Source organism: Peromyscus californicus, unplaced genomic scaffold, assembly GCF_007827085.1.
Source record: "Peromyscus californicus insignis strain IS unplaced genomic scaffold, ASM782708v3 Scaffold_5__1_contigs__length_169319896, whole genome shotgun sequence".
NCBI classification, from domain to species: domain Eukaryota; kingdom Metazoa; phylum Chordata; class Mammalia; order Rodentia; family Cricetidae; genus Peromyscus; species Peromyscus californicus.
Window position 1 is genome coordinate 98,766,683 of NW_026294573.1, and position 21,867 is coordinate 98,788,549.

The 21,867-nt window shown below is 43.6% G+C and overlaps 1 protein-coding gene across 1 annotated transcript in view; it reads right to left on the minus strand.

Moving 5' to 3' along the window:
• The window catches only part of Tmeff1 (transmembrane protein with EGF like and two follistatin like domains 1), an 86,695-nt gene that overhangs the window by 5,577 nt on the left and 59,251 nt on the right, over positions 1-21,867 (minus strand). Inside the window, exons 7-8 of the mRNA XM_052718082.1 lie at positions 21,582-21,647; positions 7,175-7,298 (exon numbers count right to left, since the gene is read on the minus strand). Coding sequence (XP_052574042.1) covers positions 7,175-7,298; positions 21,582-21,647 — 190 coding nt within the window. The remainder of the gene's footprint in view (positions 1-7,174; positions 7,299-21,581; positions 21,648-21,867) is intronic.

Sequence of the window (21,867 nt, forward strand, 5' to 3'; positions counted from 1 at the left end):
TCACCACCATGGGGTGGGGTGCCGGACTTTTACATTTCTGTTTTGACGTCATCTATGCTAATCACATCCACATCATCATCCATCATCTGTACTAACCACAATTTTGAAGTTATTAAATTGTCCTTATCACCATCATTTAAACTAGAATCACAATCATCCAAGAACTAACACCCATTTCCCCTTCTCAGATACATCAGTTATTTCCAGGTTTCACACTTACAAATAAGGTAAAGAATGAATGGGCACTTTTCCATTTAGTTATTCTTTAGGATAGAGAGCTGGGAATAAGATTACTGAATTAAGAGGAAGAAACATTCACAATTCTACGGACATCGCACCACATTATATTCAAGACACTTCTCAGTGTGAGCAGCATAAACACTTAATATGCAGGGGAGGTGAAAATAAGTTATTAAACAAACAGAGCAAAGCAGTCAAGTAGATGCTAATCTTAGAAACTTTCTAATTCCAATTAAAGGTAAATATAAAGACACCATCATCAGCTGGGGATAATAATTTGATAGGGAAACACTTCGGATACTCAACAGAAGATTTCCTATTTTAAGCTGACAGGAGTGAAAGGTGGAAATTAGCATGGCTTCGACTGGAAGCCATGACTAAAGCATATGACATGTAGGGGCTCTGTTGTGAACTCACTGGGCATCAGTGTGTGGATTCACTGCTGTCCCACACTTTGTTACCAACGGATCTGAAACAGTGTTATGGTACAGTGCGAACCACAGAAAAGAAACCCGGGTGCAGGGCAACACGGGGAGCCAGTGTGACGTGGGCTTGCTCCCTCACTCTCCAGGCCTGGCTCTTGGACTCCTGCCAGGACGTCCTGCACCGGGTTCTCAACCTCCGAAAATTCAACACAGTGAGGTGATACATTGGCCAATCAAGCTGAGAAGCCAGAAGTAAACCACACACCTGTGGTTAACTAACCACTGTTTGACAGGGTGTTAGGGTGAGTCAGTGAGGAAGGAACAGTGTCCTCCAAAGATGCTGCTGAGAAACTGGGGTACCACGTGTAGAAGGAAGCTGAGCTTCTCCACAGCCTCTAAATGAACTAAAACCGGATGTGCTGGTTAGTTTGTGTCAACTTGACAGAAACTAGAGTCATCTGGGAAGAGGGAACCTCAGTTGAGGAATGGCCTCCATCAGACTGGCGTGTCCACGAGTTGTGTGGCTTGTCTTTTTTTTAATCATTGACTGATTGCCCACTGTGGGCAGTACCATTCCTTGAAAGGTATAAGAAAGGTAGCTGAACGTGAGCCTGAAAGCAAGTCAGTAAGCAATGTTCTCCCGTGGCTTCTGCTTCAGTCCCTGCTTCTGAAGGTTCCTGCCTTAACTCCTGCCTTGGTTTCCCTCAATGAGGGACTGACATTTAGAGGACCCATATCAGATTAAGCCCTTTCCTCCCCAAGTTGCTTTTTGTCATGGTGCTTTTATCACAGCAATGGGAAGCAAAGTAAGACAGCAGGTCAGAGGTCTGAATGCGGGAGCTGAAGCTACAAAGAGAGCTCTTAGAAAAACAAACATGTAGGGTTTCAGGAGCCCAGACCGCAGACAGGGCAATAACTTCCTAGACACGACACTGAAACAAAAACCGTAATTTCAGCAACGAAGACAAACTGAGCTGAATCAAACCTAAGATCTTCACAGTTAAGGGCATTATCCAAACAGCGGAAAGGCAGCCTACACAAAGAAAGTTACAACTGCAAATTATGCATGTGACAAGAGACTTGGACTCAGAACATGCAGAGAACAAATAAGTAGCTGAGGAGATGGGACTCCAGCTATAGCTCCATAAGCCTTAAGACCCAAGTTTGATCCCTGGGGAAAATGCCAAACGCAGTGGTTCACATCTGTAATCTGTAACTCAGGGAGATGAGTGGACAGTTGACGGGCAGTGGAGACAGACTGTCCTGAAGCCAGCCTGGAATATACAGCAAAGAAGCAGAAACGATGGAGACCTTGCCTTACAAGGTGGAAGGCGAGAACTGACTCCTTCCCACAAGTTGTCTGCCGACCTCTACAAGGGCGCACGCAAGCAAGCAAGCGCACACACACACACTCACGCACACTAATTGTTTTGTTTTGTTTTTTTCTTTCTTTCTTTCTTTATTTATTTATTTATTTATTTATTTATTTATTTATTTTTATGTATATGAGCACTCTATCTGCATGTAGGCCTTTATGCCAGAGGAGGGCATGGTTGTGAGCCACCATGTGGTTGCTGGGAACTGAACTCAAGGCCTCTGGAAGAGCAGCCAGTGCTCTTAACCACTGAGCCATCTCTCCATCCCACAATAACTGTTTCTAAAATAATTAAAGAAAATATAATTTAAAACATATATTCTTTAAAAAAAACTACTAATTAAGAAAGGGGCAAAGGATCTGAACTCCATTTTTGAGAGAAGATATACAGTTGGCCAAAAACAGAGTCAAATATGGTGGCACACACCTGAAATCCCTGAGTTCAGGAGGCTGAGACAGGGGGATTTCAAACAAAACGAGCACACACAGTGGGCTACCCTTGCACAGCCACAGCGCCGCCACCTGGATCAGAAAGTAAGGTGACTACAAATGCCAGTGAAGGTCTTGCGGAGGAGGGGAAACAGGAAGACGCTTTGAAACAGACTTACAGTCCTTGAAAAGTAAACAGATTTGCATTTGACCTAGTAATTCCACTCCTAAGCATTTACCCAAGTAAATCAAAGCAGATGTCCACACAAAAACTCCAGTGCTCAGGGCAGCATCATTCAAAACAGTCCAAATGTGGATATAAATCCAGTGTTCCTCAGCTGACAGGAGGATTTAAACATGTGATCCAGTGCTTGCAGAAGACTGTTCCTCGGCCACAGGAAAGAGCCAAGTGCAGACAGATAGCTAGAATACTGGGCAGGTCTAGAAACAGCTTTCCCCATGAAAGAAGCCCGACGTGGAAGACCATACTATATCACTGCATTTACACGAAACGTGCAGAATTGGGCTGAGAATGTGGCTCAGCTGGTAGACCACGTGGCTATCATTTCATGAGACCCTGAGTTTGATTCCCAGTACCGCCTACACCAAGCACAGTGGAGCGCACGGCTTCCCAGCACTCAGAAGGTAGAGGTAGGAAGATCAGGGGTTCAAAGACAGCCTCTGCTACACAGTGACTTTAAGACCCACCTGGGATACATAAGCCCTTGACTCAAGAAAGAGTAAGGAGTGTCTAGAATAAACGACCTATAGAGACAGAAAATCGATTCCTGGCTGCCTAGTGCTCGGGTCAATAGGAAGATTTGGGACCAAAGGGTAACGTGAATGGGAATTAAAAACAATGTGTTAAAATTGATTGTGGTGGTGTTGTACTAAAACTATTGGATTGGAAAGGAGGGATAGAGAGGGAGAGGAGGAGGAAGGGAGGGGGCAGGGAAGAGAAGAGAAAGGAGAGGAGGAGAGAGAAGAAGAGGGAGAAGAGGGGAGGGACAGAGGAGAGGGAAAGACTACTGCCACAAAAAGCAATCTCCATAAAATAAAATCAAACAAGTCATTTCAAAGGAGCAGTTACTACTGTTATTAAACTCAAGGGAACTTCCCTGCACGGTCCTCATGTAAAGAGGGCAGCTTCTCATATAGAGAATATCGTCCTCAACAACCCAGCAGCAGTAAATCCAATACTATAATGAAGACCCATGGGACTTTTAAAACAATGTCCTTCATGGTAGGCTAATGGCTCAAAGTCAAAGCTCAGTAAAATCAAAACAGCTCCACAGAGAGCTATAACAATACCCTAGATGGGTCGCTCTCAGATAGTCCAGCTTAATTCAAAGATTAAAATCAGAATATCAAAAAGGACCTTTAGACCACATATCATTCACATCATCCCCCTGGATATCACTTTCCGCAACTGACTTTTATACTCTGCAAACATCTGGAGTGTGGAGTTCTACGTTGCCATTGTTTCTTCTGCTACTGAAGGCAGATCCAGGGGTTCAGCCCCACTGGGGATCTCATTCACTCCCATGGCTTCGCACACGGATTCATCCACTCATCCATCTAGCACCTTTACTGAGTAACTGCCAGGTTTCAGGTACTATAGCTTCACACTCGTGGCAACAAGGCAACAAAGGAGCAGAATCCCAGGCTATGGAGATGGGCCATGGGTAAAGTTCTTGCCATGCAAATGTGAGGACCCACATAAAGCCAGACACAGTAAACTGTTTCTCAGAGATCCCATGGGGATATGGGAGGCAGAGACAAGAAAATCCCCAGAAGCTTCAGGCCAGCTAGCCTGATCTACCTTGTCTCAAAGGAGGTGAAAGGTAAAGATAAAGGAGACTTGAGATAGTCCTCTGACTTCTAAATGGGGGCCACAGTCTGCACATGCCTGCAGTCAACACACATACATACACAAATATTTTAAAAAGTTATTTTTTTCGAAAAGAGCTTATCCTCTAGCAGAAGTCCAAAGGCATAACAAGTAAATTAAACGGTTATACTAAAAATGTGTGTGTGTGTGTGTGTGTGTGTGTGCGCGCGCGCGCGCACGCACACGTGCATGTATGATGGTGAGGTGCCTGGACTGAGGATAGCAGTGAATAGTGAAGGAAATTCTGTTAAGATATATTCTGAAAGAGGAGAGCTAAGAGGACTACCCAACTAATAAGATGGGGAACAGGAGAAAGAGGGGAATCGGAGGTGTGCCTGAGGTATCCTGTCTGTACAACTCAAGAGACAGAGTTGGCATCCACTTGGAAGCAAAAAGTTGCAGGTGGATCCAGGGCGGGGGTGTGGGGTGGGGGGTGTGTGGTGCAGAACAGGTTTAGTTTAGCTGAGACTGAGCCAGACATCTACCGGCAATGTAAAGGAATCACAGACAAGAACCTCAGATTCAAGAGAAAGGACTGGGATTTATGTAAGTTGGATGACATCTACAAAAGACCCCAAGTGGATCCAGTCACTTAGAAAGAGCACAAGACGGGATCACAGTGCACTACAACACAGTGAGGTCAGGGAGCAAAGGGGAAACCAGCCAAGAGTAGAACGTCAGTGAGACGGGAGAGAAACAAGAGAGCTTCATCTTAGAAGCCAAGAGGATAACCCGGGACACAAGGGAAATGCTGCCAACCACCTGAATGTGAATTTCACACTAAGACTTGACCACCGAATCAGCCAGTAAGAAGAGGCTCTGTAGGATGCTGCAGACAACAGCCTTCCAGAGTGGGGTTAAGAGAGACCAGGAATGACAACTGGAGACAGACCACAGACAACGGAAGTTCTGTGAAAGAAAGGAATGTGACGAGTTTCTTCGCGGAAGAAATAAAGTACTCATAAATAAACATGTAAATTACATTTACATCAAGATATGTGATAAGGAGGAAAGGGAGGAAAGATTGCTTGGGCAACAGTGACAGCCTGTGGAAGACCTCTTCATACTGTTACAGTTTTCTCAGTTCACCTGGAAACAAGCTCATCGGCTGCCGGTGAGGGAGAGAGGAAGTGCGGACAGCAGTCTGAGGAGAGGACTGACCGCAGCTGTTCTCGGCTGTGTAGTCCCGGGGAAGCTGGACTAAACTAGACTGCAGTCTTGTCAATATCATGAAACAAGAGAGGAACAGAGGTGATACAGGAGATCAGCCACAGGAAATGAAGGATGCAGAAGGCCTGGTGGGGAGAGGGATAACCACATGGAGGGAATATGCTAGAGGCGGAATTATTCTCAAGCCTACTTCTCCAGCTTGTATCTCCCATGAGTTTTCAAATCGATCGTCTTGAGCAGCGTAAATGGATACCCCACAGGCATGGTACACCAGCATGTGAAACTCAATACGTCACTTCCCCAAAACTTCACTGCTCTAAAATTCTCCTCTTCAGTTCTGCCACAGCCAGAAGCCTAGGAGACTCTGCACCCTTCCTTCCTCTTCCCTCGGCTACCTCTATATTTTGTTTTGTTTTGTAGTCCCAAACTGTCTCGTGCGCATGTACAGATTATAGCAGTGTTCACACTGTCTTTTGGTTGCTAAATATTTTCCGAAGACGTCTTAAAAGAGGCCCCATCTTAAGCCATCAGGACCTGAGCTTCTGTGAAGATTTCTATACCACTGTGGGACAAACGTAAAGAGTCCACGTGTGCTTTGCACTGTGTAGACCACTCTCTTTTATACAGTCGTTGTTCTGAAATGTCTGGGGAGGGGCATACAGAGACGCTAGCTCCTTCAAAGACCAAGAGAATGGTCAGTTGGGAAAAGGCCAAAGGTTTTACAAAGAGCCCTCCAACCATGAACAGTGAAAGCACTTGCTCTGCCTTTCATCTTTACGCAGGAGGAAAGGGGAAGGGAGCTAAGTAAGAGGGACCCAGGGGGCCTCAGGGCCAATAGCTTCCTTTTACATCCAGGAAAGCAAAGAGTCCCTACCCTGAAGGCTGATAGAGAAAAAGTAAAATGTACCACCTCCCCATGTTTTGATGTTTTGCCTGAGAGAGGGAAGCAGGTTCCCGCCCAACTCCCAGGAGCTTGAGTGAACGGGATGGCAGCAGTGCCCCTACTCCCTTGTCTGTGGAAGCCTGGTCTGGCTAAGCAGACACAAGACAGTGCACAACTCCTGACAGCAACAGCAACACACAGAGAACGGCAAACAGCACTGAGATCCTTAGGTTGGGCGCCAGGGAATCTGAGGTCTAGTTTCTTCTCAGCTCTAGTTCCAACTTGCAGCTGACCTTGGACAGGTTATGTAACGTCTCTGGAATACAGGAGTTGAACACTTACACTCTTCCCACTTCCCTCTCACAATTCACACCTGGGCTCTTCATCCCTACTCCTTTATTTTTAGAAATCTATTTTAGTCTATGTTTTATTTGAGTTATTTCTTCTCTGTTCATAATATATTCTTCAGCCGTTCAACCACCTTGCAACAGATTGTCGAAAGATCAAAATAGTGTTGGAATATGGCATATTAATATTAAAATGTCATCATAAAGATGTTAAGCTCACAACCTCCAAACCCTAATACAGTCTGTTCCTTATCTGTGCATATTTCTTGCCAGGGTTTTCGGGATATATGGCTGATTTGTTGGTTTATTTTAAACTAATCTATTGCAGATAACACTATTTCTTTGGTATTACTTAGCAGCAACCACTGATGGGGAGGAAAAAACTCTCACCATGATCATGAGTCGCCAACTTACCTACAAGAAGCCTTCTGAGTAGAATAGATGAATTCACACTTCCCATGGATGCAGTACCCATTGAGGTTTTCAGGACAAGGCATGTGGCTTCCAATATAAACATCTTCCCTTTGATCACCAGCATCTTAAAAGAATACAAACCAGGTCACTGGATACCGAAAAGAAAAATGGAAAATCCAGACCTTTCCAAAGGCTCAGAAACAAATGAATTCACCCTGTCAATCACCAAGCTGGGCAATTTAGAAAGGAGACTTATCAGCTAGGGTAAGTAAGCTCTAAGGTCCCTTGCAACACCCACTGTGCACAAACACAGGAAGCAAGCAGACAAATTAGACTGAAAGCACACATAAAGAGTTGCAGAACGTAACTGCTATGAACTACGGCTATATTAAAAACAATCTGAAAAAGACAAACATCTTTGCTAAATTGTAAATGCCAGGTCTAGAAGGACGTTCACCCTGGGACAGAGATGGCATACACAATATCAGCTTTAGAGGGGTGAAGCTACTCAACTACCCAGCGACTATGAGATTCCCATGAGAACAACGGCATCGGCAGAGAGCCAGCTAAGGGACTCTGAAACGTTAGGGCAAAAGATTTATTTTGAATGAAAACCATCAAGCACATGTATTTTCAAATGGTAACGGTTTCAGCCAGGCACGGCAGCATACACCTATAATCTCAGCACTAAAAGGCTGATGCAGAATTAGTCCAATCTGAGGTCAGCCTGGGCTACACACATGTTAATACCTGGTCTCAGAAACAAAATAGGGGAGAAGAAAGGAGGGGACAGTTGAGAAGAGAAGGGAGGGGAGGACACCATTGCTAGCTTTTTCATAGAGTATTTTTAAAGTAAACGTTCATTGTAAAAAACTTCAAAAAACAGAATGCGACAAAAATGTCTTACAGATTCTGCACGTGTTAGCTGTGTGGCCTTTATCATTCATTCTACTCTCTTTAACCTCAGGATTCATAACTGTAAAATTGGGATAACAGCCTATACTTCATGCAGGTTTGAAAGGATTCCATAAGATAAATAATGCCTGTACAACGCCAATAAAATAACCAGCAATCTACATAACGCATCACATAACAGTAAGGGGCTTATCTCTGAAAAACACAAAGTGCAATAAAATCTGAAGAATGTTAATGGAAACAGATTAGGAAGGACCAAAAGAAGGGGGACTATAGGAGCCTTTGCCCCTATGTTCTAGTGTCTTTTGGTGTGGAAAGGTATTTTGCAGGCTATCAAAAGAGAAATGTAAACACCAAGGCATCCACAAAATCTTTGACTTACAATCTGTCCTGCCTATAAAGCTACAGCAATGGTAGCGTAGGAACGTGTGGGAGTAGCCACCAATATCTGATTTGACTTAAGGCCCATTCCATGAGAGGGAACCCAAGCCACACCTAACACTGCTAGGGTGGCCAAGAACCAGAAACTAGGTAGCCCAGAGACCTAGGGTAAAACCAGACACTACTGATCTTAAAAAAAAATTTTAAAGTATCAATAAAATGACTCCTACTGATATTCTACTATACTCATAGATCAGTGCCTTATTCAGTCATCATCAGAGAAGCTTCCTCCAGCAGCTGATGGGAATAGATGCAGAGACCCACAGCCAGACATTATGCAGACAGATGCCTCCTTCAAATCCCTCCCCTCAGAGCTCAGGGAACCCAGTGGAAGAGGTGGAAAGAATTTTGGGGTGGTAGCCAGAGGGGATGAGGACAAGGTTCTCCAAATCAACTAAGCAAGGAGCACATGAGCTCCCAGAGACTGTAGCAGCAAGCACAGGGCCTACATGGATGTAGACCAGGTCCTCTGCGTACACATTACAGCTCTTAGCTTAGATTTTTATGGGACCCCTGAGTGTGTGAACGAGTTAAATCTCTGTTTCTTGTGCTCTTTCTCTACTGCTGGGTTGCCATGTCCAACTTCAATGTGGTGGGTTTTGCCTTATCTTACTGTGTTTTATTTTGTCATGTTTTGTTGTCAATTCTCTTCTAAGTACAGAAGACTTTCAGCATTCTCTCTCACAGAATGCTGGGTACCAGTTCATTAATTATCCTGAAGTTCCTTGAATATACTCTCACAAATAAAGCTTAATAGCTGTGATGAAAAGAAATGGAAAGAAAAAGGGGGGCTATACATGTGTGGACACAGGAAGAGGGGGGTATACATGTGTGGACACAGGAAGAGGGGGGTATACATGTGTGGACACAGGAAGATGGGGGCTATACATGTGTGGACACAGGAAGATGGGGGGTGTACATGTGTGGACACAGGAAGATGGGGGTATACATGTGTGGACACAGGAAGATGGGGGGTGTACATGTGTGGACACAGGAAGATGGGGGTATACATGTGTGGACACAGGAAGATGGGGGCTATACATGTGTGGACACAGGAAGATGGGGGTATACATGTGTGGACACAGGAAGATGGGGGTATACATGTGTGGACACAGGAAGATGGGGGTGTACATGTGTGGACACAGGAAGATGGGGGCTATACATGTGTGGACACAGGAAGATGGGGGCTATACATGTGTGGACACAGGAAGATGGGGGCTATACATGTGTGGACACAGGAAGATGGAGGGTATACATGTGTGGACACAGGAAGATGGGGGTATACATGTGTGGACACAGGAAGATGGGGGTATACATGTGTGGACACAGGAAGATGGGGGTATACATGTGTGGACACAGGAAGATGGGGGCTATACATGTGTGGACACAGGAAGATGGGGGTATACATGTGTGGACACAGAAAGATGGGGGCTATACATGTGTGGACACAGGAAGATGGGGGTATACATGTGTGGACACAGGAAGATGGGGGCTAAACATGTGTGGACACAGGAAGATGGGGACTACACATGTGTGGACACAGGAAGATGGGGGCTAAACATGTGTGGACACAGGAAGATGGGGGTATACATGTGTGGACACAGGAAGATGGGGGTTATACATGTGTGGACACAGGAAGATGGGGGGGGGAGTGCCAAGTGGGAAAGCTAAGCTCAAAATATAGATTTTTTTGCGGGGGGGGGGGGGGGGAGGTATTCTACACTGTACTAATTTTTTTGTTGTTATTTTTTTGTTTTTTCAAGACAGAGTTTCTCTGTGTAGCTTTGAGCCTGTCCTGAACTCACTCTGTAGCCCAGGCTGGCCTCAAAGTCATAGAGATCCGCCTGCCTCTGCCTCCCGAGTGCTGGGATTAAAGGCGTGTGCTACCACTGCCACCCGACCACTATACTAATTTAATTTATGCTAGAAAGGGAAATGAACTAGAATCCAAACCACAAATCCTCAATTTTAAGCTCATCTCTGCTGCTTTGTGACGTCGGTCACACCATTTAATTCTCCAACAGACACACAGTGAGACACAGATGTAACCTATTTTCTATTAGCCATATTCTAAAGTAAAAAAGGAACAAATTAATCTTAATCCTTCATTTTAATAAATATTAGCATTTCAATATATAAATATGAAAACTGAGACTTTACAGTTGTTTCCAAGATCTCAATTCTGTCTACCCCAATCCAAGTCACAGTAGTCACATATGGCTAGTAAGTCCCACATTGAATAGTCTAGAACTGATGACTAAATTGGTTGATCTTCAAGTGATCACCTTCCATTGACCAAACATGATGCTAAGTCTTAGGGACACAAAAAATAAGACATAGCTTGACCTGCAAGGGGTCCCAGGGCCTCCCTCAGCTCCCAGATGACCCTTCTGCTGTGGTAGAAGCAAGCGCCTCTCTTAGGATGCTACAGTCTGAGCCCCCTTCCCCACTATATCCTCACCACAGAGTGGAGCATCTGTTTGGACTTTAAAATCAGCCCGTAGGACAGAGCTGCTTGGGAATCTAGACATTCCTGCTATTGGTCCCTGTATAATTTCCAATTCTGAGAAGCAGTCTGTACCACGTACAAGGACATCTCAGGCATTACACTGTTTGGATCTGAACTCTGGTTACAGCGCTCCCTAACCGTGTGACCTCAAGACACAGCCTTTCACTTCCTAATCTGAGAAATGAAGATAATAACTATGTCCAGTTTTCACAGGGTTGATTTGAGGACTAAATGAGGTAAGAGCTAGCATATTAATAGTAGGTGAATTTGTACAGAGCTTTCAATTTTCTCTTAGAGTTTTTAAAAATTCATTTATTATATATACAGTGTTTTGTCTGCATGTATGTCTGCAGGCCAGAAGAGGGCATCACATCTCATTATAGATGATTGTGAGCCATCATATGGCTGCTGGGAATTGAACTCAGGACCTCTGGAAGAGCAGCCAATGCTCTTAACCTCTGAGACATCTCTCCAGGCCCTCTTAGAGTTATTTATGAGTGTTTCACTGGCATGTATTCATGTGTATCAAATGTGTGCTCTGGTGCTGGCTGAAGAGAGCACTGGATCCCCTGGAACTGGAGTGACTTGGATGATTGTGAGCCACCATGTGGGAACTGGAGACAGATCCTGGGTCCTCTACAACAGCATCAAGCCAACTCTCCAGCCCCTTGCACAGAACTTTAAAAACAGTCCTTGGCAAATAGTAAGTGCTTAATAAATATTACCAGCTGTTACTCTGTGCTTAATAAATGTTACAGGCATGAACTATAACTTTCACTTGTTGACATGCTGTAGTATGAAGACTTCTGGCTTCGGGCGATGGGAGTGTACATCAGTAGCAGAGCCTCTGCCCCACAGGCTTGAAGTCCTAGGCTCAATCCCAACAACAGAAAAGAAAAAAAATAAACGTATGGATTTACTCATCTTTGGCTTCCAATTAAAAAGCTATCCAAGAACAAAATAAAAGGTTTCCACTTTGAAATTCCCATTCAGAAAGAAGCTGCTTTTAGCAGTCCTGCCCTGGGTCTCACAACACAGGCTGGAACTTAATTAACAGACTGCTTGTTTACAAACACTTGTGATCAAAGCAGAAGGCATGCCTCAAGCAATCAACACTGATGAGAAGGAGTTGAACAGAAACCAACTAAACTAAAACAAATGTACTTTTCTTGCTTCGTTTTTAAACCCAAAGTATGGTTCAGCATTCCCTCTCAAGCCATAAGTAACAGGCCACCCCCACACACACTTCACCACACATCTTAGAACATGGAACTAAGTAATGGGACACTCTCAAAGTGTATAATCGTGAGACCACAGAGTGAGACTGCGAACCCAACTACCTGGTAAAATCCTGTAATGTGTGTAACAATGGGACCCAGTGGCTCTGCAGAGGTCAGGTAGTGTTCTAATAGACCATAAGAAAGCCCCATACACGGCAGGAAATTTCAGGCATAGTGCAGAGAAATTAAGGGACAAAGTGTGACACCAATAAAGATGGATTAAATGAATTCATGAGGGAAAGTGGTCCTGCACTAAACACAAAGTGAAGCTGTAGAAAACAAGGCATATCTAATAGAGCTGAGAGTCTGGCTGGCAGAGTCCAAACTCAGCATTGCACTCCATGCCTAACGTATTCAATACACTCTCCTCCCATGCTACTCTGTACACAGGCTCAGCTACCCAGAGAAGGGAAAGGGACTGCTTGAGGGCGGCCCTGGCCCTCAAGAGCTTACCATCAACTTAAGGAATCAGCATATGCATGGAGAGATAACCAGTGGCAGGCCCAGTAGGGTGGTTTACAATTAAGAGGAAATTCACAAGGTAAGCCGCTGAAAAGGACCTACAAGTTGACTGGGTGGGACTGAAGGTAGGACCTCAAAGTGCAGGGAGCTGTAGATAGCTGGAGGGCAGACGGAAAGGGCAGATACAGTGTGCACAGCATCTCGAGTCATGAGCAAGGACTGGATCAGACTGCAGAAGGGTATATATAGATCAAAGCTGGGGAAACTGGCTGAAACCAGATTATGGAAAAACTTGAATCTCATGTAAGGCATGCTTTCTTAACCACACAGATGGGGAAAACACCCAAGGCTTCTTAACTGGAGGACAACTCAATGAAAGTTGGGGTTTGAGTAAAATAAAATTCACCTGAGGGTGGTTGCCTATGGCTAGCAGTGAGGGGGAATACCCAGTGACCAACTGCTAATGGCGTGGTTTCTCTTGGAGCAGTGGTTCTCAACCTGTGGGTCACAACCTCATTCCCGGGGGCCACCTAAGACCACTGGAAAACAAAGATATTTACATTATGATTCATAGCGTAGCAAAATTGCTGTATTAAAGGGTCGAAGCATTAGGAAGGTTGAGAACCAGTGCCTTAGAGGGTAATGTAAATATTGTCAAGTTAGATTATGGAAATATTCGTATAACAGCATGAAAATTAAATTACTAAATCCTGTGCTTTAAAGGGGTGAATTTAATGTTGTATGTGAATTATGTTTCAATAAAGGTATTCAAATAATTAGACAGCAACAAACAAGGAGCAAAAGTACAGCAGTTCTCAACCTGTGGGTCGCCACCCCTTTGACAAACTTCTATCTCCAAAAATATTTACACTATGATTCATAACAGTAGCAAAATCACAGTTATGAAGTAGCAACGAAAATAATTTTATGGTTGGGGTCACCCCACCATGAGGAACTGTGTTAGGAAAGTTGAGAACCACTGAGTTACAAGGTAATAAAAGTAAGTGGAGGTTGTGGCCTCTGAGCTAGCTTAAGACCTGAGGGGCACGTACGCAGGCCCCTTCTCTTCTCTCCCTCATGGGCTTGGATGGTGGGGACTGACTCAGGCCACAGAAGCAACGTGGGACTGGCCATCAGCTTTCCAGGACTCTGCAACAGATTGGCCTTATCCTGTTTAGTGAGTTGTTCTCCTCGATATAATTTCTTAATAAATAATTCCTTTATCAATAATCTGTGGATTACAAGTGATATGTAATAAATGTCTGTGGACTCAGCACCTGTGAGGTAAAGGCAGAATGATGGAGCGTTCAAGGCTAGCCTGGGTTACACAGCAAGACCTGTAAGCTAAGTGGCTGCTCAGAGCACTTAGTTGTCATACATAGGCCTTAGAGTCCACCTCCAGCCACACACACACACACACACACACACACACACACACACACACACACGCACGCACACACACACGCACACACACACGAACAGCTAAGCCAGAGTTGCGCAGGAGGAATAAACAGTAGGACATACCCCACATACTACTCACAAATGCATGCACAAGTAAGTAGTAAGTAAACCTCTCTGGAAGGTGTTCAAACTGTATGAGCTCAGATTCCCAGACCTGAAGGACATGTGACCTGCTGCAGGACTCCTTTAGTTCAGCCCTGAGAACACTTCCAGATAAACTCATCAGAATGCAGTTAAGTTCTGATACTGTTGCGTATTTCTCATGCTGATGAAATCTCTAGCTTTGTACACATTTCCTAATGTCAGCTCACACACTACCTCCGGCTACCAGTATTGTATTAGGGTCAAACTTCCCATTCCTATCTGAACACGTTTGGTTTACAACTATCTCTAAGAGTTGTTTGTACCAGCACCTGGAGAGCTGGCTCAGTGATTAAGAGCACTTGCTGCTCTTGCAGAGGACCCAGATTCAATTCCCAGCACTTGCATGGTGGCTCAGAACTGTCTGTAACTCCAATTCCAGGAGACTCAGTACCCTCTTCTGAACTCCACAGGTACTGTACTCATGAGGTACATGACATATGTCAGGCAAAACATTCATACCATAAAATATAAATATTTTTTAAAAGAATGATACCCAGTACATTTAACAGGACAGACCCACCCTCTTTACTAAATATGTTAATAGTGCATCTCGTAAATGTCTCTAAATCTGAGCCTAATGATGGCGAGCCCAGGAGAGAGAGATTTTAGTAAACTGAATTAACTTAGATCTATGGTCATCCAAAAAGTGCTTTTAAGAGAGTACCATGTTCCAAGCATCATCGTAGATCCCTGGGGTTTGAGACAATGGCAGAATAAACAGAAGATAAGGACAAAGTCTCACTAAGTAACTGAGTGTGTGAAAAGAGAAAGAGCAGACTAGGGAGCGAGTTTCCCTGGGTAACAGCTGAGAGTAGGGTAAGGGTTCCGATGGAGATTCAGGAAGGAAAGCAGCTGGAGAGCACAGGATTCTTACCAGATAAGGACAAGAGCACCAGGGCTCGGGACACCAGCTTTGTTCCCATTCAGCATGAACAAAACACTCAGTTTCATCTTTATCATACGCAAAATGAGGACAGCATAGCCGTTGTGAGGACTCAAAGGCACAGGAGCACACTGTAGGCCACTGACCACTGGTGCTACTCATGAGCCACGACAGCAATCAGTAAGGCAGGTGAGCTCACAGACGTGGAGAACTTAAGCACAGTCAGCAACTAACAGTGAAACTGCAAACTGCAGTAATACCCACGTATTAAAAAATGAAACCAGGAATCCAGTGTCTGATTTCTCAGACTGATCCCAACTGCCTCCCGGATGTGATCACTGAGGCTCAGAGAAAGCGGGGTCTCACAGCCTTAAGGGATGCTCACCTGTGACTGACTCCACAGCACAAGCTCTTGGCTATTAAACGACGACTTCAGTGCGTTCCCTGGGAGATGTGTAGGAGATGGACAAAAGCATAATGTTCAAGCACCTGCTCTCTAGACTAAATAAATGGAATTGCTCCAAAAGGGAAAGATTAAAAAAAAAAAAAAAAGCTTTGAAGACACAATAAATCATGACTTCGAAACCAAAGCAGAGATGCAGCCTTGGCACAGAGAAGTAGACACAGAAGGATCCTGTCTGAACAATGCCCTTAGGTAAGTGGTGAGAGGCTCCAGCAACAACAGTGTCAACTGCTGGTGTCTGAACAATGCTTGAAGTGTGTGCAGTGTAGAACAATGCTTGAAGTGTGTGCAGTGTAGAACAATGCTTGAAGTGTGTGCAGTGTACACAGTAGTCCATCTGGCCACCCACTGACTCCTTCCACACAGAAGCTTCAAAAACAAATCTGCCATCAGCAGCCATATTTTCACACACAAAGGACAGTTCATTCTAAGTCAGGATGTCATAAGAAACAGTATCAAGTGGCCTATCTACACTGGACTGGTCTACCAATCATCCAGCCTGGTCCACAGTGGGCAACCCAGATGAAGCATGAGGAACTGATCTTAGCAACTGAGAATGTACCTACAGGGTAAGCTGCTGTAGCTATACTTCCATCAGACGTCAACTAGAGTTCCCTCTCTCTACAGAGCTTAAAACTTTAAATATCACATGTTGCTTCCCAAACTGTGCCACCCTACCACCCTACATCTCAACCTTTACAACACTTATATATCCCTCTACGGACTTCCCTACCCCAGTCTCCTCAAATCCTGAATTGAGCAAGTGTCTACCTAGTCAATACACTCCTATCTTCCCTGGAAAACCTCCCACACTGCTATAAATCCACTGCTCTTTATCCCAACCCTGACCCTCCCTTCCCCAACTACGGCAGGAAACAACTCCTCTAATTATATAAACTCCTCTACCTCCTCACCTATTCCCTTAAGAAAAGCCCTCCCATCCTCCTCGGGTTACCATACCCACTCTACGTCCTAGACCCCTCTTCTGGCCACCTTCCATCCTCACCTTCCCCTGACATGCTGGCGACAACTATCTCCAGGCAGGACTTCCACTCTTACCCCAAAACAAATGGCCCCTTCTCAGGAGCCCTTGAGCAGCCCCAACAACTCTCCACCTGCTCACAACACACACTCAAGCACCTGTATCACTGACTCGTTGTCTTTAAAAGAGCACATCAAAAGACGCTGGATTGAAGTACATAAACAGTCATCAGGCAAATGAGACTCAGGATAATGGCATCTTGCTATCTCTAGTGCCCCTGGCCAGCACAATCAAGACTAATGATTCTCAAGAACAAGTTCAAAGATGAGGTGAGGGTTGGAATGAGAAGTGTGGGTGTCTTTCTAATTAAAGTGCCACAATTCAATTTCTGCTGTATGAAGGTCTCTTTGGATTACAATGTCTGTATCATGAAGGAACTTCCTGGGTAGCTGGAAATACTGCCAATCACAGTAGGGTGTGATGTCGATGGAGTATATTCATTTCAGGTTGAAATTGTATCTCAAAAACTGTATAATTAGAATCATGCTGATACTGTGTACTGAAGGTAAATAGAAGAAAAATGGCAATAAAAACTGAGAATGAGGCTGGAGTGATGGCTCAGTGGTTAAGAACTAGTACTTCCCTTGTAGACGACCTGAATTTGGTTGCCAGCACCCACATTGGGCAGCTCGCAACTTGAGTTCCAGTGCGTATCTGCACTCAAGTGCACACACTCACACATGGATGTGCATACACATAATGAAAGTTAAATTAAACCTCTAAAGAAAAAAAGAAAAAAAAACCCTAAAGGTATCTATTCTCCATATTCCTCATACTCAATTGTTGTGGAATATTACTTTAATGATGTAAAGATGTGTTATATTTGTTTATGCTGTATTTGTTTAATTAGGTAAAGATGTGATGCTGTTTCACCTTGTCTGCCTAAGGCACCTGACTCGTCTAATAAAAAGCTGAACGGCCAATACCTAGGCAGAGGAAGGTGAAGCTGGCAGGAGGAGAGAATAAGTAGGTGGAAGAAAGAATGAGGGAGAAAGAGGGAGATGCCCAGGGCCAGCCAGCCGCCAGCCAGTCAGACACGAAGAAGCAGAAAAAATAAGACACACAGAATGAAAGAAAGGTAAAAAGCTCTGAGGCAAGACAGAGATGAAGAGAAACATGTTAAATTAAGTTATAAGAGCTAGTATAGCCAGGTGGTGGTGGCACACGCCTTTAATCCCAGCACTCGGGAGGCAGAGGCAGGTGGATCTCTGGGAGTTCGAGGCCAGCCTGCGCTACAGAGTTAGTTCCAGGAAAGGCACCAAAACTACATGGAGAAACCCCGTCTCCAAAAACCAAAAAAAGAGAAAAAAGAAAAAGAGCTAGTATAAGATAAGGTCAAGCATCCATAACTAATATTAAGTCTCCGTGTCTTTATTTGGGAGCTGGTTGGTGGCCCAAAGAGAAAGTCTGCAACACTCAATCATCAGACCTTTATGATTTCAAGATCTTCTAATGCTACTATAAGCAACCCAATTAGAGTTGCCCCTCTCCAAAAAAACAAAAACCTTTTCCACTGGGCATTCCCCTCTAAGTTCCATGTTTCTGCAGTGTTCCTGCTTTCCACAGAAGTACCTCCTACTTACACAGTCTTGGCTGTGAACTGCAGATACGAGTATTCACCAAGGGCTCCTATTAGTGCTCCTATCAATGTGAGAACAGAAAACAAAATGCAACAGAGCTACCGTCTAACATATGTCCTTACTGTTTGAGTACTAAACTCTCACAGCCTGGCTTCCATCTTAACTCTGTAGAAACTGTGATCCAATGACCTTACTGTTTTCAAAGTGGCTGACTCCTCTTCCTGGAATGCCTTTCTGTAGCATGTTAAACTACTGGCCATCCTATCCAGTTACCAACTCTGAACCAGTGGTTTGTCTCTAGATTTACACTGAACAGTCTCCTAGACGAATTCCACATCACATCAAATCCCAAAAGGTAACTGATCACCTTCCCCAACTCCTCCTTCACCTTACTTCAGACAACTCTCCCCGTCCCTCTCAGTAGATCATGTCTATAAAAAGAACCAATCGTCTAAGTCTTTGTACTTAAGTCTCGGTATTTTTAACTCTCACTGTCCCACATCTAAGCAGACAACCTGTCCCTTTTGAGTCTGCCAAATTCACCTCTCTGCCTTTGCATATGTATACAATAAGCATGGTGTCTTTTTCATTTATTTTATACTAATGATCCCTGTCTTAGTTTTTTTTCTATTGCTACGAAAAGACACCATGACCACAGCAACTCTTATATAAGAAAGCATTTAATTAGGGCTGGCTTATAGTTTCAGTTTTAGACCATTTTCATCATGGCAGAGAGTATGGCAGCTTTCCGGCACACAATGCTGGAGAAGCAGCTGAGAGTTTGACATCTGGATCTACAGGCAGCAGGAAGAGAGAGCCACTAGGGCTGGCTTGGGTTTTTGAAACCTCAAAGCCCAGATATAGTGACACACTTCCTCCAACAAGGTCACACTTACTCCAACACACCTCCTAAATCCTTCTCAAGCAGTGCCACTCCCTGATGACTAAGCATCTAAATTTATATGCCTGAGGGATCCATTCTTATTCAAACTACCACATCCCTATGGTTCAAAATAAAGTCTCAACTGTCCAACAGGACAAATCTGGCCCCAAGCTACTTTTCCCACCTACCTCCCCCTCCTTCGTCTAAATCCCTCAGCACTCTCCAATACATCCTGCCACAACATTTGAGTCCACATCTCTTCTGATGATCTTTTAGCCTCCCTAAACATCCTCTAACTGTAGGTCAAGTTTCATTCAAATTCTGTCTTCTCCATGACTTTTTTCACATCTTTCATGGTCCCCCACCAAAGAGCATTCTGTCTTTTCTAAAGACCATCAACACTTTCCAACTTTAGTACAAGCATGACAATATTTAATTTCTACATTGTCAGACACTGGTTAAGCACATGTCATACCATAGTGCACACTCTAAAGATACATACATACCATGTACTAAATTATCTTTCCTTCCACAAGTAATCCTTCCACAAGTAATGTTGCTAAAAGGACAGACATAAATTAAATCTATAATAAATAATATCTTCTAATTTCATTTAAGTTATATGGCAATTCTTACGTGTACGGAATTTTTAGTACCTCAAAAGTGGAACAGACAAGATTATCAATATGTAGTCATATTATTATGTGATTTTTATGAACATTACACAAGTGTTTGGAGTATACACAATTCCCCAAATTGCCTTAAAAATGAGTTGCTAACTACTGAAAAATGGTCTTCCTGGGGTATATATCAGTAGAGAGAATAAAACCAGAACTGGTCTGCTATGGCTCTGGAGGGAACACAGCTGATTTCAAATTTTAAATACAGCACTTTGTATCAGCAGAGAAAACTGTTTTTCAGGGCCTCACGGGTTATAAGAAATTCAGATTTAATACAATTCAAGTAAAGGAAGTAACATATTATTCAATTACAAAAGTTACTATTTACTGAGCACTTATAAACATGTTACATTCTGTTCTAAGTATTGATGAATAATCTTATTTAACTTTGATGAAATTCTATGCAACAGGGACACTTAAAAAATTAGACATATGAAGATCACATTTTTTTCCCCTACTGTGAGGATCCAAGGCTGCCAGGTAAGTACTCTACTGCTGAGCTAATCCTCAGCCCTTGGTGTGTTGAGACAGGGTCTCACTACATAGCTCAGGCTAGCCTTGAACTTGCTACACAGCCCAAGTTGGCCTTAGCCTTATGATTCCCCTTCCTCAGTCTCCAAAATGTCTTGCATATCAAACATTTTTACATTCATTTTGTTAGTATTTTTTAAGAATTTTATACATGAGTGTTGTACTTACAACATCGCTATCCCCCTTCCTCTGTCCCTTCCAACTCCTCCCATGCTCCTCACTCCCTCTCAAATTCATGACCTTTCCTTCTTTAATTACAAATTAGTTGGATGTGTACTTGTGATGGGGCAATTATATACAAATGGTGATCTAGGAGTCCAGTGATATAACTTCTCTCTGATTAACCAGATTAACATCACTGAGTCTCATGCCTGCCATTGGTTAAGTGTTCTTCATATTACTACTTGTAAGTTTCAAATAAGATAATGCATGTGACTACAAGACAGGAAAGAGCAATGGAAATTAAGCTCAAGGATTCTAGTCTCTGCTTTGATCTTTACTCAACATGAGACACGGTGTAAATAAATGATATGGCTTCTTTGAGTCACATCCATTCTCTTGACGAGTGTGGAGTAGGTACTAATTTGCCAGACATTCTACCAAGATTAGCCACACAAAGTAAACATGGCTTATTTACAATCCACATAGAACTCAGGATCTGAGATACAGATGGAGAGGGGGGAAATTATAATAGAGCAGGATAAGTGCTCAGATGGCGGAGGGTGTAAAGGGATCTGATCCAGATTTAGGGGTCAAGGAGTGATTCTCAAAGGAAATGATTCCAACACTGAGACTGGAGGAGATGAGCAGGAGTCAGCCAAAGAATTGAAGACTTCCAGATAGAAGGAATGAGGTTCAAAGACCTGGGCATAGAGGGAAAATGTTAATCATAGATTCTAGAGAACTTCACATTGTAAGGAATCATTTAAATCAATAAAAAGCATACATGGGAGCACTCTCTGAAATGAGAGGAACCTTAGCTATTTCAATGAACACTGCTAATCAATTGTATCAAGTGTATTACCACAGGGAGCTAAGCTAAAGGGAGGCCACAATGGAAACAGAACCACTAGGGACAGCTAGTGGCCATATTTCAAATTTTGATTCAAATCTAGAAAATCGTAATTCAGTACCTTTCACATCTGGTCGATACTGCAGCCCATCATCTTTCTTTCCCAATAAATTCGTATCATCTGTGTCTGCAAGAAAAAGCAGTTGTCAAGTTAACAAATCCACGATGCTGAAGTCACACCAAAGGACTCACAATTATCCCAGTTGCTCTGGCTCCTTTTTAACTGTACACCTACCCTGCTCATGCATATTTTTTTTATACATTCTACTCTTCTAACAGTTAGGCCTGCATTTATCATGTACAAGAATAATACTTTGACATCTACAACACTGTGGGAAAGTTTCCAC